The following is a 13838-nucleotide window of genomic DNA, read 5'->3' as shown; positions in this document are numbered from 1 at the left end:
GCTGCCTTGCTGGCAGGGATACTGGAACGAACGAACACGCCCCATCAGCAGGTGAGTATTTCAATCCCGTGATCGGCGTGTTTCTGAAATGCAGGAGAGCCATGTGAGGGTAAATACCCATCTGTGTTGTGGCTTTCAACATGTTCTTCACTGACTGAATGGTCCTTTCAGCCAAGCCATTTGACTGTGGGTAGGCTGGGCTAAAATGCGTAATCTTGAAACCCCTTTTCTTTGCGAACTGGGCCGTCTCAGCACTGGCAAAGGGTACATGATCTGCAATCAGCTCAGTGGGTATACCATGCCTAGCAAAAACACCCTTGAACTTAGCTATCACAGTACCTGATGTCTTGTCTGACAACTTAAGGACCTCAGGATACTTGGAAAAGTAATCCACTATTAGTAAGAAGGATTGCCTTGAAATTCAAAAATGTCAGCCGCTACCTTCGCCCATGGTGTATCAGGCACTGCGTGAGGAAGGAGGGGCTCCTTCTGGTTGTCAGGCAGCTTCTCTTGGCATGAGGGGCATGATTCAACCATCATTCTGATATCCTCTGTGAGGCCAGGCTAATACATCACAGCTCTGGCGTGCGCCAGGGAGCGCTGGATGCCCTGGTGTGAAGTTTACAGCCGCCTCAGCATCTCAGCCCTGAGGCCTCTGGGGATTATCATGCGGAGGTTGACCATTAGCAAGCCATCTGCAATGTAGATGTCATTCTTAGCATGCCAATATGGCTGTGCTGCTAGTGGAAGGCACTTCTTCCTGTCTGGCAACCCTCGCTTGTGAAGACTCACCAACGTCTGCATCTCGCGGTCTGTCTCTGTCGCTGCTCTCAGTTGCTCCATGACAAACCTACATCTACAGGAGTCATTGCACCGATGTCATATACAACCCTTTCGTCCCCCATCTCACAGTCTTCTTGCTTGGCATGTGGTGGGACAGCTCTGGAGAGCGTGTCAGCTACCGCCATGTATTTGCCAGGGGTGTAGGTGATGTGAATGTCATACTTTTGTATCTGGAGTAGCATTCTTTGGAGGCGGGCGGGTGCTTTGCCGATGGGCTTGGTGACTATAGCTTCCAAGGGCTTGTGATCAGACTGGACTTTGACCGTGACGCCGTAGACATATTGGTGATTTTTTTTCAGCGCAAACACTATAGCCAGGAGTTCTTTCTCAATCTGAGCATAGTTCTGCTCAGCTGTAGAGAGAGCTCTGGATGCAAAAGCTACAGGATGCTTACCCTGCATTAGTACTCCTCACAGGTCGTCTTTGGACGAGTCGGCTTGTATTTCAACTTCCTCTTGTGGGTTGAAAAACTTTAGCAGTGATGTGTTGGAGATCGCTGCTTTCAGTCTGTTAAGTGCTGCTTGGTGTTCTGGGTGCCATTGCCACATCATATCTTTTCTGAGCGGAGCAGTCAGAGTGGCTTCGTGCGGGATATACTGGGCAAGATATCGTGTCATGCCCAACAACCTCTGTAGACCCTTTTTGTCTCCAGGTGGAGGCATTGCTGTGATTGCTGCCACTTTGGAGTTATCTGGTCTGACTCCCTCTGCGCTGATGATTTGCCCCATGTATTTCACTTCACTCACCATGTACTGGATTTTGTCAGCATTGAACTTCACATTCAGCTTGACGTAGGGGTGGAATGGTACATGTATTCGTACCGAACCGTACGGTACGGGCGTCACGGTTCGGTGCATGAAATTACACGGAGAATACACGGTATAAAAATAAATAAAACTTGTGTGCAAATTAATTAATGTAATGCGGAACTACTGTTAGATACTCGTGTACTTTAGGGACATCTAATCTGTAGCTCTGAAGCTCTGATTGGCGCCGCCGTGAGTCAGAGATAGGATAGCTAGCAGCACTAAGGACAAGTATGGCGAGTGGTGGCGACCCGCGAGAGATAGAGGACCCGCCGGCATTTTTAAGATTGCAAGTTTAGGAAAACTTCGGCACTGCCTACTCTGCCAAAATTCAAACGTAATTTTTTTAATTAAATCATTTTATTTAATAAACTTGTATTTGTATTTTTACTGTTTATTGTTGTGATTTATACATGCAGTATGTGTGTTATTACAATTGTTTAGACGTTACGATGACGAATGTACCAGTTACGCATAATCAAATACAAAATAAATTGTAGAATAAGCAGTGCTTTTACTGTCCGTTCACTGCGGACGACAAGCGAAAATCTCACTTGCGCACTTCGATCCTGTATTCTTCAACATGTACAGTACCAGTCAAAAGTTTGGACACATTTTCCCATTCAAGTGCCTAGCCTCTTACTGACATCACCGCACGTCACTGGTTGTGGGGTATGTGAGTGGAAATACAACATGCTAACGCATATAACGCATCTGGGGTGTGCTAGCTAAATGACTAAAAATATCTGACGCCATCACCCAGGTGTGCCAATCACTGGAACGAGACCAAAAAAACTGTTCAACTTCTCCTCCCTACAGTGCTTAACCAGCCATTAGATACACATACAAATAGGGCCAAAAAAATTACTGACGCAATCGGAATTTACATGTCATCTTCAATGCGCCGTATTCACTCGTAGAGGAACCTGGTTTGTTTTGCTTTTCCCTCCGTTGTACCGAACTCGTACCGAACCGTGATGTCTGAACTGCGGTATGAACCGAACTGTGACTTCAGTGTACCGTTCCACCCCTAGCTTGACGGCTCTGTCCATCACCTGTTGTAAGATGTTATCATGTTCTTCCTTTGTGGCTGCTGCTATTATCATGTCATCTGCAATAATGTGGACTCCAGCAATGTCATCAAAACTTTCTGTATTAGTTTGCTGAAACACCTCACTTGGACTTTTAATACCAAACGGCAGGCACGTAAACTGGTACCGCCCCCAGGGGGTGTTGAACGTGCACCGGTCAGCTGACTCATCATCAAGCTTTATTTGCCAATACCCATCCTTTTCATCAAGAATTGTGAACACGGTCTTTCCTGCTAACTGGCATACATCCTCAGGTGTGGGTATGGAGTAGTGTTGGCGAAGCACTGCTTTGTTGAGGTCCCTCGGGTCCAATCACACCCGTAGGGTACCATTTTTCTTTTCAGTTATAACGAGGCTGCTCACCCATGGTGTTGGCTTTGTTACCTTGCGACACACACCTCTCTGTTCTTGAATGGCCAGTGTGTCTTTTAGCCTTTCCAGCACTGCAAATGGGATATTCCTGCACCCATGGACAACAGGGGCATGGATCGGCATGGATGTGATGTATGCCTGGAAATTCACTCCCTGGAACACGTCGGGATAGCGCTGGAGCAGCTCCTCTTTGGTCCGGGGTGGAGTTCGCTGTGTTATGTCTCAACTTTTCTGACAAGATCAAGTCTGACACAAGCATCTCTGCCAAGCAGTGGCGTGTCAGATGTGTCAGTCACATAGAAGTGTAGGAGGGCCTGCTTGTGTTGGGAGTTCACATGCAACATGAGTATACCCTTGGGCTTGAGTGCTGCCATAGGCTACAAGTACAGTGTTTGTCTTCTTCAGTTTATGTTGCTAGGGCATTGTATTTGCTATTGATTGTGGCAGCACGTTGGCTTCAGCCCCTGTGTCAAGCTTGAAGTTGACCGTTTGGCTACCGACTCGGAGCGCTGTGCGCCACCCAGTGTCTTTAGAGCAAGTTGTGCTCGTGTGACCGCATCCAGTGCATCCACACCTATGCTTTCTGTATCAATGGGTGCAACATCAGGTGCTAATCGTCACACGGCTGCAAAATGGTTTCTCTTACCACATTGTCAATGCGGGACAGTTCCTGGGCTTGTGCATTCTGCCACATCTGTCGCATGTCTTCTCCTGCTGTTCACTGGTCGGGCTTGCGTGCGATCTCGATGTCTGGCATTCCCACCCATGTTTCTCTATTGCAAGCACCTCTTGCTCTGTGCTACCACTAGCCGCCATGACTTTGGCCTGAGCTTGTGTAACTTCCTTGGCGCGGCATATGTCGATGGCTTTGGTTAGAGATAAGTCTGAGATAGTTAACAGTTTTCTCCCTGAGCAAGCATCCGAAACACTGAACACAATTTTGTCCCTGAGCATTAAATCCTCAGTCTCTTTGAACTCACAAGTGCATGCTCTCTGTCTCAATTCCGTGACAAACTTGTCAATACCAATATGTTCATGACACTTGTTTTGATGTGTTGTATGGAGAAGACACGAAACATGATCTTAGTTTCAGCCATGTCGTTTTATCTCCTGCTGGTCCCGCCCCCGTAGCCCCAACATTATATTTATGCTTCTGGGTGGCAATAGGTGACTCATTTATTACATATCATGACAACACTGATGTGCCCCGAATTGGTGCCTTTCAAAAACAGTGTTCTTACGTGGTGCACAGTAATTAAGTAAGGCTTTTATTACCTCGTCCATTGTTTTGTTGTCGGCATCTTCATAGGTAATTTCCAGCATGTTGTAGATCTCCAACGCATCCTCACCAATGCAGTGTAGCAGCACGGCTATTTTCCGACCTTCTGCTTTATCATTAAGTCCACTAGCCAAGAGATAGAGGTGCAATCTTTGCTCCCTTTTTCATCAATTTTCCCGTCAGGGGCAACGGTGATGGCGGAGTGAATGATTGCATCGTTAAAACAGTCTGTCCTCGTACTCACTGTAGCGTTAGCGCGTGCTAGCAACATTGGTTGTAGACCAGCTGTCCAAGCAGGCTATCCAGAGGCAATTCACCCTCACACCAGGCAAAAATGTTCAGCGGTTCGCTACTTCTGACACCATATCGTGTTCCGTGCCACATTAAATGAATACATAATGGCTTAGAGGCAAATCATTAGCTTAACTAATAGAGTACAGTAGCAACTGATTACCACATGTATGAAAGCTACAGCAGTGGACCCAAACTTCCTAGTCCAACGTGGCTGTCAGAACATAACGCCGCCCCATATACTACAGTTTGTCTAAACTAGCTAGCAAGGTAAGACAGTCTGCCCTCCCAAAATACCTAATTTATTTAGCACTAGCTAATTAGACTAACTACAATAGCTAAACAACGTAAGCTTGGTTGTCTACTGTAAATAGGTCATTTAAAATTCAAAAACAATTTATAGAATATTTGTACATAGCCTACTTTTTTCTTTAACTTGGTATCTGCACTTAGCAGCGTCCAACTGTGCTGGCCTTCATCGACGATAAGCTGAAGCTCCCTCAGCTTTTATGTACCGTCATGGCTCCTCTGTAGTGGACACGCACCGTTAGGCTATAGACTGCACTCTCTCCTGGCCCAGTGCAACCTCTTGTGGGGGAGGGGTGACAGGATCTGAGTGTGGAGATATGTGACAGGATCTGACTGTGGAGATGCGTGGATTTCTATGACGAAATGCTTCAATCGTAGACTGTGGTTTTTATAGGCTAAAATGTGTTTTAAATTAATTTTTTGAGGTTGATTTGTCCTAGCCTGGCTCTGCCCTCTTACGTACCTCCGCTCAATTTTCATTGTACTTCTGTACTGCGTCTGGGCTTGAGGTACAGTACTGTGCAAAAGTCTTAGGCACAATAAAAATAAAAAAGGTTAATGAAAAATGCTTTAAGAAATAATGAAATAAAACATTTTAACTAAAGGTTTAGCAAAATTGCAGTTTTCTACTGCTGCACAAATAAAAAATATATATTACATATATTTCTTTGATTAAACGTTGCATCCAAATCTGATACACTTAAACGAAAAAATGCAGCAACATTAAATTTAGATTTACTATAATTCTAATTAATTTTTACTACAAATAGGTACGGTACAAAACTTTCTGCATCACTATTAGTATCCTCATCTGCCTCCTCACTGACGAGACACCAGAGATGTCGCCTACTAATTAATAAACTGCTTTGCGCAATTCCTGTGTTGTTCTTAATTACGAATTAAATAATACTAATAAAAGCTGCCCTCGTGTACACACCGCCCTCATCGAAACATGTAATTCAAGAAAAGCTGTAGCATTTAATTGAAGAAATATAGTATGACATTATTTGTGTAAAGAATCTTGGGTGCCCAAGACTTATGCACAGTACTGTATATTGGTCAGATGTCTCCGGTAAACTTTTTACCGGTCCAATCAGCGAACAGAGGGAGTGGCTGAGAACGATGACGTTGATGTTGTGCACTAGTTTGAGTTGTAGTTCAGTAATGGCAGCGGAGAAAGATGCGAGCGAAGCCATTCATTCGGTCCGTTGTGGCAACGCTGCCGAATATCCAAAAGTTAAAGCCGGAGCAAGAACAATCTTTGCTAAGTTTTGTTGGTGGCCATGATGTTGTGGCCCTTCTCCCTACGGGGTTCGGGAAAAGTCTGATTTTCCAGCTACGGCAGCTAGCTCCGTTACAGTAATGGTGAAGGAGTTGGCTAAGGCGAACGCTAGCGATCGGTTATGGCAGATCAGAGTGGCTCTGGGCAGATCCAATAGTTTTAAACTTCATCAGAGTACCCGCCTTCAAGGAAGTTAATGCTTGTCAATGGAGCGATCCCAGACCCTCTGTACAAATGAAATGTACGAGGGTCTGGTTAGGACCAGGCTAAGTCACAGTGTAACTGTAACTGAGACAACACAGTAAATAATTCCTCTTTCAAGTAATAAGCCGCCGTTGAAGTGTTGAGCATTAAATTAGCTGCACAGTTTGTAGAGATCTTGGGACAAAGCCACTTTTTTGTATTTTGTTAATGCAGAATTCGGTAAAATAAAATCGGTAAAATAGACGTAATGAGTGGCACATAAAGTGGGGCAAGTACATTTCTCTTCCAGACTTGCCCTACAAAAAAACCCACTTGTCCTGGACAGGCTAATGTCGAGCCCTGTACATGGCTAGACTCTTGATACAGATCAGAATCCATCATATCTTGGACACCCAAAATCAGTGAATCTCACAGCCAATTCAGCGCAATAGAAAATGCGCTTCAAAGAATTTCAAACAAAACTTTTTTTGTGGAAAAAAAGTGGAAGACTTGTCTGTGAAATAAACTGTTTAAAGGGATTTGATGATCACTAGTCTAGTGATTACGTTATTCTGTGTTGTCATCATTCTGTTTTTTTTTTAACAAAGCAGCTGATATTGCCGAAAGTGACAGCAAGCTACTGCCGAGTCGCTTTCACTCCAAAATGGCGGAAACGTAGCGCTGCTACTGGGCACTGGTGTTACAATGGAGCGTTCTATTGGCTTTCACTTCTTGTCAATATAAGTTCTTTGCCTCACGGTACGTGTCCACTACAGCGTTTTTTAACGCTCTGCACCGCTTGCCTTCCCACAGTACACCACGCTCAGGGGGGGTGTTAGAAAAGTTAATACAGAGTCGTAGTTCTCTAAGGTCACTGTTGTAGTCATGGCCAAGCATGCAGACTTGGGTTCATGTACTCGCAATATCGATCAAAATACCACTTTTACACAACATTTGTGTAAAAATACAGAATTTTTACTCTGTGCAAGATTACAGTAGAATACATGTTACGCCACCGGTCACTCAACCAGTCGTTTGTGGGCTAGCAAGCTAGCAGTGGCACAGAACAGTCACGTAATGTGACGAGACTGAATTTAAAAGTATAAAAACACACTAGGGACACTGACAACGTCGGCAACCCTGCACCATGCATTATTAGTTTAATGTAATCTTTAAATTCAGGCTTGTCACATTACGTAACTTTGTTCTGAACAGAACTGGGTGTGCAGACACATACGATAAGTTTCTCCTCCATCTTGAAATTGTAAAACCTAGAAATGTTTACCATGATCAACAGTTGCTACGTTACAAGAAACAAGAAAGCAATCCGATTGGCCAACGCTAGCATTTTCACGCTCCTCATTTACATAAAGTCAGAGCCTGTTTAAGGAGAGCCTGGCCACTCCCTGTTAAGCCCCATTGTACCGAATCTTGTTGCAGTTCCACCAGAGTTCCCCTGGGAGTGATTGCGGTCGAGTGCAGAATGAATGGGAGTCTCTGGAGCTAAACGGCTAAATTTGTCTCTTTCACCTGATTGTCGTTGAGAAATCTCGGATTTGATTGTAGTGTTTGCATGTTCAACATGGATTACAGGTCAAAAGTTGAATGAACGAGTACTTATGTCCTTTCGATTTCTTACAGGGCAAGTCGTTGTTGCCCATAACACGCTAGCATTCTGCTAACGAATGCTGATTGGTTAGTGAAGGACTGACTACGACCAGAGATCCCACTTGATGGCATCCGAAGCAGAACCAGGATGTCAGAGCATTAGCAACAACATTAGTGCTCGTGCTAGACAAAAAATTATATCCTGAGAAAAGTGGATTTTGAGGGGTATAGCTCCATAGTCCTCCATTCATTCTGCACTCGACCGTTAGCGCCCTCATATGGAACTAGAGTGGAACTGCAACCAGTTCAGAACCCGGAAGTTTCCAGAGAGTGGCAGTTCTCTCTGTAGTAGACATTCTCTGATAAAGTTGAGAAAATCCAACTTGCAACACTCCGCTCCGCTCACCTTCCCACAATGCCCTACGCGAGCGTCAACGCCTGGTTTCATTGAAAATGAATTGGAAGCCGACGCCCCGCGCTGCCCGCTCCGCTGTAGTGGACACGTACCGTCAGTGCTAGCCTAACGTCACAACGTCAGCACACGTTAGCAACGACGCATAGATATGCCGTTCTAGTAACACAGACAGCGATATCAGCAAGCCCTCAGTACCGTAGATAAAAGTCTAGGAAAGTTGAGGCTACTTTTCGCTAGGTACCTACGAACATGTCTTAATCTGCTAGACAAGTGGGTTCCCCATTGTTCTTTTGGTGAGCAGTCTCACGAGCCCTACTTACCCAGCGTCATAGAGCCGACCAGCTAAATAGTTATTTAGAACTAGCATTGCTACTGTATCCCTACCTGTGTTTGCGCTGTTGCTCAGCAATTGAAGACTTGAATGTACAGTACGTAATGTCACATTAAATAATGTATTTGAACTCAAGCTTGTGTGATGCGTCGCTGTATCGTTGCACGGTTTAGATATTATATTACAGTAAGTAAAATACTCTGGTTCAGTACATAAGTGAAGTGAACACCATTGTGCTATCTGCATATACCTAGCTATAACGTCACTGTGTCCAATCCCGACCGCTGTAAACTACTATTGTCCAAACCCGAACGGGGTTTGGACACTTAGTTTCCGGTCTTTTTGCCAGCATTTTCTTTTGCTATCGCCAGCAAAGTGTAAGTAGTATTATTTTAGGCATACCAAACAATCTACGTGTAAAATTTCATGAACATATATGGAAGTTTACATGTCTAAATAATATAGGAAAGTTACTTTGGCCGAAAGACCACTCGGCGACACTCGGGCGACGCTTGGGCGACGATCTTTACTCTGACAAGTGTGTCTGTGTTGTCATCGTACTGCTACTATGGGTTAGCATATGAATGTATTTCAATGCTAGCTTAACACTACTTTGTCTTGCCAATGAAAATACACGATCATGTGTGACGTGATCTGTAGTCGAGGGGAGGAAGGGATGGGGGCTAGCAAACTTTGAGAAGAGTTCAACAAAACATCCAGCAGGTGGTGGTATACAGTCAAATTTAGATTTTATCGCATAGTTTGGAGATGTTGAAGCGTGATATCTTATTGTGGAGGACATAACTACATCCCCGGATATGTTGACAGCATTGATGGTCAGTTTGGTGACCCTGGATCAAGTTAATATCCCCAGAAAAACAGCAGCGGCCAGTGTTTAGAAGTGCGGTCGGGTTTGGACAAGGGTAGCGCACGGCTAATTTACCGGCGCCAGCGTCTTTTGACCGGCTCTAGTAAAGGCTAAGCTAACTCTAAATTGTTAAACAATATTTAGCTCGAAAGGTAAGAAGTTAAAGCTTAACGTGAAATCAGTAAATCAGCTGAAAACGTGATACGATTATTTTTATCAATATTTGAAGTGGCATTTTATCAGAATGTTAGCTAAAAACCGGTCGGGATTGGACACAGTGACGCTAGCTGGCAGCTGTGCTCGTTTTGCTCCTAGATTCAGACCTAGCCCCGGTAAATTGTACAGCTAGCTAACTACTAGACTTCTGCTGTGTGGGAATCGCAGGAGCTAACCAGTCGAAGGGCGTACAAAAACACAGGGTGTTGATATTCACAGCCTGGAAACATACTCATCTGCAACCAACGTAAGCACACCACACAATTTTCCCAGAAATTGTACCCTCTCTAGTTTATGTTGTTTAACAAGTGTCAGATGGGTGAACGGTTAGGGAATCAGGCTAGTAATCTGAAGGTTGCCAGTTCGATTCTCGGCTGTGCCAAATGACGTTGTGTCCTTGGGCAAGGCACTTCACCCTACTTGCCTCGGTACTTACTGTAAGTCGCTCTGGATAAGAGCGTCTGCTAAATGACTAAATGTAAGTGTGCAGTACTTAACAAAAATCCTACAATGGTTTCTGAAATGGTCCATAAGAAGTGCTACAGAAATTCTTGTATGTATTAAGCTCATGTCCTACTCTGCTGTACTCCCACCCTAGGGAACACACAAGAGCCTGAAGGGCAATGCCAGGGCCCTGTCCACGGTTACAGCCATCATCGATGGAACAGGATCCGTAGGTCAGCAACCAGTGCCTATCCACCAATTGTTTTGCTAATAGGTATCTTTTATACCACAGGGCAAGGTTGTATATGTATGTGGGGTACTGTGCTATGACCAGATTGTATTTTTAAACATTATGTTCCAAGCATACAGAAAAGAAATGTACATGATCTGAATTTTAAGCTTGAATTGTCTATCCCCTTATTTACAATGCTAATGTTTGGTATCTGTACCGCCATTTAGCGAATATTTGGATGTGGCTGACTGTAGTGACCTTAACTGTGTGTGTATGTATGTTTGTTTTCTATCCAGGTGCAGCACTGGGGCCCCTGTTGGCAGGACTGCTGTCTGAGGGAGGCTGGAACAGGGTCTTCTACATGCTGATGACAGCAGACTTCATAGCTCTGCTGGTAGGTTCTGTGAAGCTCAGAATCAAATTTAAGCATAATTATTGAAAGTCAAGATTTTGTTGTAACATGTGGCATCATTACCTTTTTTAAATGTGTGTTTTGTGAAGCTGTTGCTGCGGCTGGTGATGAAGGAGATGACCCATAGCAAACCTCTCCCTAGCACTGCTGTGGAGTGAGTTTTGTCCAATCATCTCCGCTTTTTCATCATACATTGCTGTACTGAAATTACGAATACAACGGCGACCAGGGTTTGTGTCCTGGCCCGACCCATGTTCTGTAGGTTTGAATAGGTGTGCGTCAATATTACTGATAAACTTCAAACAGACCAGGTCTGGTTCTTAAATATATTTTAATGCAAGTGCTTGCAGGCAGCTACTACCATTTATTGGCCAATAGGTTCACAACTTGAAAAACAAATGGTTACAACTTTTAAAATCATGAACAAAGTAAAGGGAGTGCTCTACTTGGAGTCTGACATTTTCTCTTGCCATTCTCTTGCCATTCTCCTTCTCACTCCCTTTTACAAATTTGGGCCCATCACAACTGTTTGATCTCCCTCCGCCACAGGTTCAGGGGCAGTGTGACCCTTTACCTTCTGGAGGAAGGCTGCACATTAACTAGATTTCAAACACAACTACAACACAAACAAATTAACCCAAACCCATGTACTTCATGGGAACACAACTTCCAATGGCTGCTGTTTGCATTACGATGATGTTGACACATAATGTCAACATGGCCAAAGAAATGATTATCAGCCATTCCATTATGGAATTAATTGGTGCTAGCGTGGCTCAAAAGAAGACGAGTACAGTGTCTCATTTCTTGTTCAGAAGCCAAGCAATGTCTGGCATTGGTTTAAGTCAACTCTTTTAGACCAATGACTGAGCAGTGTTTTGTCAGTGGAATAGGGTTTTGTAAATTATGTGTATTAAATGTGTATTAATTCATGCATTATTTAATGTATATGTCAATCAGATCATCTCTTGATTACTTCACATTGTATTCATTGTATTTTTCATTACTGCTCTTTGATAATTGTTTTCCCTCTACAGGTTGAAGGAACACTGAGCATTTTGCATAAACTCCAAGTAAAGGAGTTGTGTGCTTGTGAAACCACTTTTGCAAACCTGGCCTGAACCTTTAAAATAGGCCGTGGACCTCATCGTACACAGACAGCAACTCTACTGGACCAGTCTGCATGCTACCATCCAGAATGGTCCCACCCGTCCTCAATAAAGGGCTTTGGCATATGCAGGGCTTAGATACTTAGTTGAATGATGGAGCTTGGGAGGAGCAATACAATCCTCACTGTACACAACACCACAACCTTTCTGACGTGATCTGCATATCTCAGAACTTTTTTTAAAGAATATTCACTCTCTCCTTTGCCTTATCCCACCAAAGATTTAGGGAAAGTAAATGTAATAATTGTCACTAATACTAAATCAAAAAAATTACATTGTCTGTTGCGTGGTGGTATTTTGTCCTGTTATGAATTATATAAAGCAACTGCAATCTGCTAAATGACTAAATGTAACTGATACCACACAAAAAATGGGGAATGTTTTTGACCTGTCACTGTTGGGAACTTGAAGGCTATGAATGTAATGCTTAACTTTAAATTACTTGACCAACCTCAAATGATAAGGGGGACATTTTAAGCTAACCAAGAATGTGCAATGTTGAAAAATAGCAAGACCAAATTGTTCCCAACTCTTAAAAACTCATGGGATGTGTGAGTTTGTTTATACTCATTGTTGTGTGGGAGTACAATGGACAAAATACACATATTTTCTAATGGTGGTAGCCTTTACTTTGTATTTTGTCTTTTATTTTCAATGTTGTAAGAATGTCCCCAGTGGTTGTACTTGAAATACCGTGTGCCTTTCTGGTGTATGTATTTTGGGGGGGTGTATCAGTCAATATAAAATATATATTTTCCCTCAGTGTCAGTCTCCTAGCATCGGTTTCCTACCTGTCATTTTTAGTCATTTAGCAGACGCTCTTAGTTAGCTCTTCAGTAGCTATTTGGTAACGTTGCCAAATAACCTCAATTTTACCATGAAGTAAAGTAGTGGCCTTGAGTCTCAACTTACAATGTTTTTGGCCTACATTTTTAGTAACTCCATGGTTGTATACATATAACCATTGAATTCTGTGTAAATACAGTATACAGAAGAAGTACACCACTGTGCAATATCACTTAATGTCAAATGATTTAAAATGGCATCACCTCAATTACTTTATTTCTAAGTTGGCAAATAAATAATTTCCTCTTCTGAACAATCAAAAACAAATACTTTTGAAAAAATAGTATACCTTTCATTGACAACATTCAAATAGATCATAGATCACCTGTTAGATCTGACAATATATTTCTACTGTACTGTTATTACCACTCAATCTGTTATTACCCAATTACATTTAGTAATTTACAACTGTTTCAGGTAGTTTTACCACTATTGTTGTAATTGTTCTATAATAACTACTCTCTGTAACTCTAGCTACTGGGCGGATACAGAAGGTCTCAAGCCTCCCAAGCCCTCCAGGTACTTCCTTAGGTCACATAAACTTTGGAGCACTTTAAATTCACTGAGCATACACTGTAACTCAACCCCCTAATAGGACTTTGATTAACATCCCTAGCTACCACAGTTCTTTAGATATGGCACTTGGTATGGCACCCACACAGTGTGTCAGTGGCTCTAGAAGGAAGCTCACCAAAATTGATTAAACTTGTATGCAACATTAAAGGCAGGGTCGGTAATGCTGTTGATTCGCACTTAACCCTATCCCATATTTGCTGAAATAAACTTCCCATCCGGTTAGCAACCAATAAATCATAAGATTTGACAGTAAATTATAATAAAT

General features: G+C 43.1%; 1 protein-coding gene across 4 annotated transcripts in view; it reads left to right on the top strand.

Annotated features, from left to right (window-relative positions):
* slc37a1 (solute carrier family 37 member 1) overlaps positions 1 to 12914 on the top strand; it is a 73505-nt gene extending 60591 nt beyond the window's left edge. For 3 of the 4 annotated variants that reach the window (XM_062457420.1, XM_062457421.1, XM_062457422.1), the window contains 4 exons: positions 10493 to 10571; positions 10867 to 10964; positions 11072 to 11136; positions 12020 to 12914. In XM_062457420.1, the coding sequence (XP_062313404.1) occupies positions 10493 to 10571; positions 10867 to 10964; positions 11072 to 11136; positions 12020 to 12035 (258 nt within the window). In that variant the 3' untranslated portion in view covers positions 12036 to 12914. Of the gene's footprint in view, positions 1 to 10492; positions 10613 to 10866; positions 10965 to 11071; positions 11137 to 12019 lie in introns of those variants that run through there. The other variant, XM_062457424.1, reaches the window with a different exon arrangement.
* Positions 12915 to 13838: the final 924 nt, after the last annotated feature.

This window comes from Osmerus eperlanus, chromosome 3, assembly GCF_963692335.1.
Source record: "Osmerus eperlanus chromosome 3, fOsmEpe2.1, whole genome shotgun sequence".
NCBI classification, from domain to species: domain Eukaryota; kingdom Metazoa; phylum Chordata; class Actinopteri; order Osmeriformes; family Osmeridae; genus Osmerus; species Osmerus eperlanus.
Note: the sequence above shows the minus strand (reverse complement) of the source record. Positions and strands in the feature narration are given on the sequence as shown.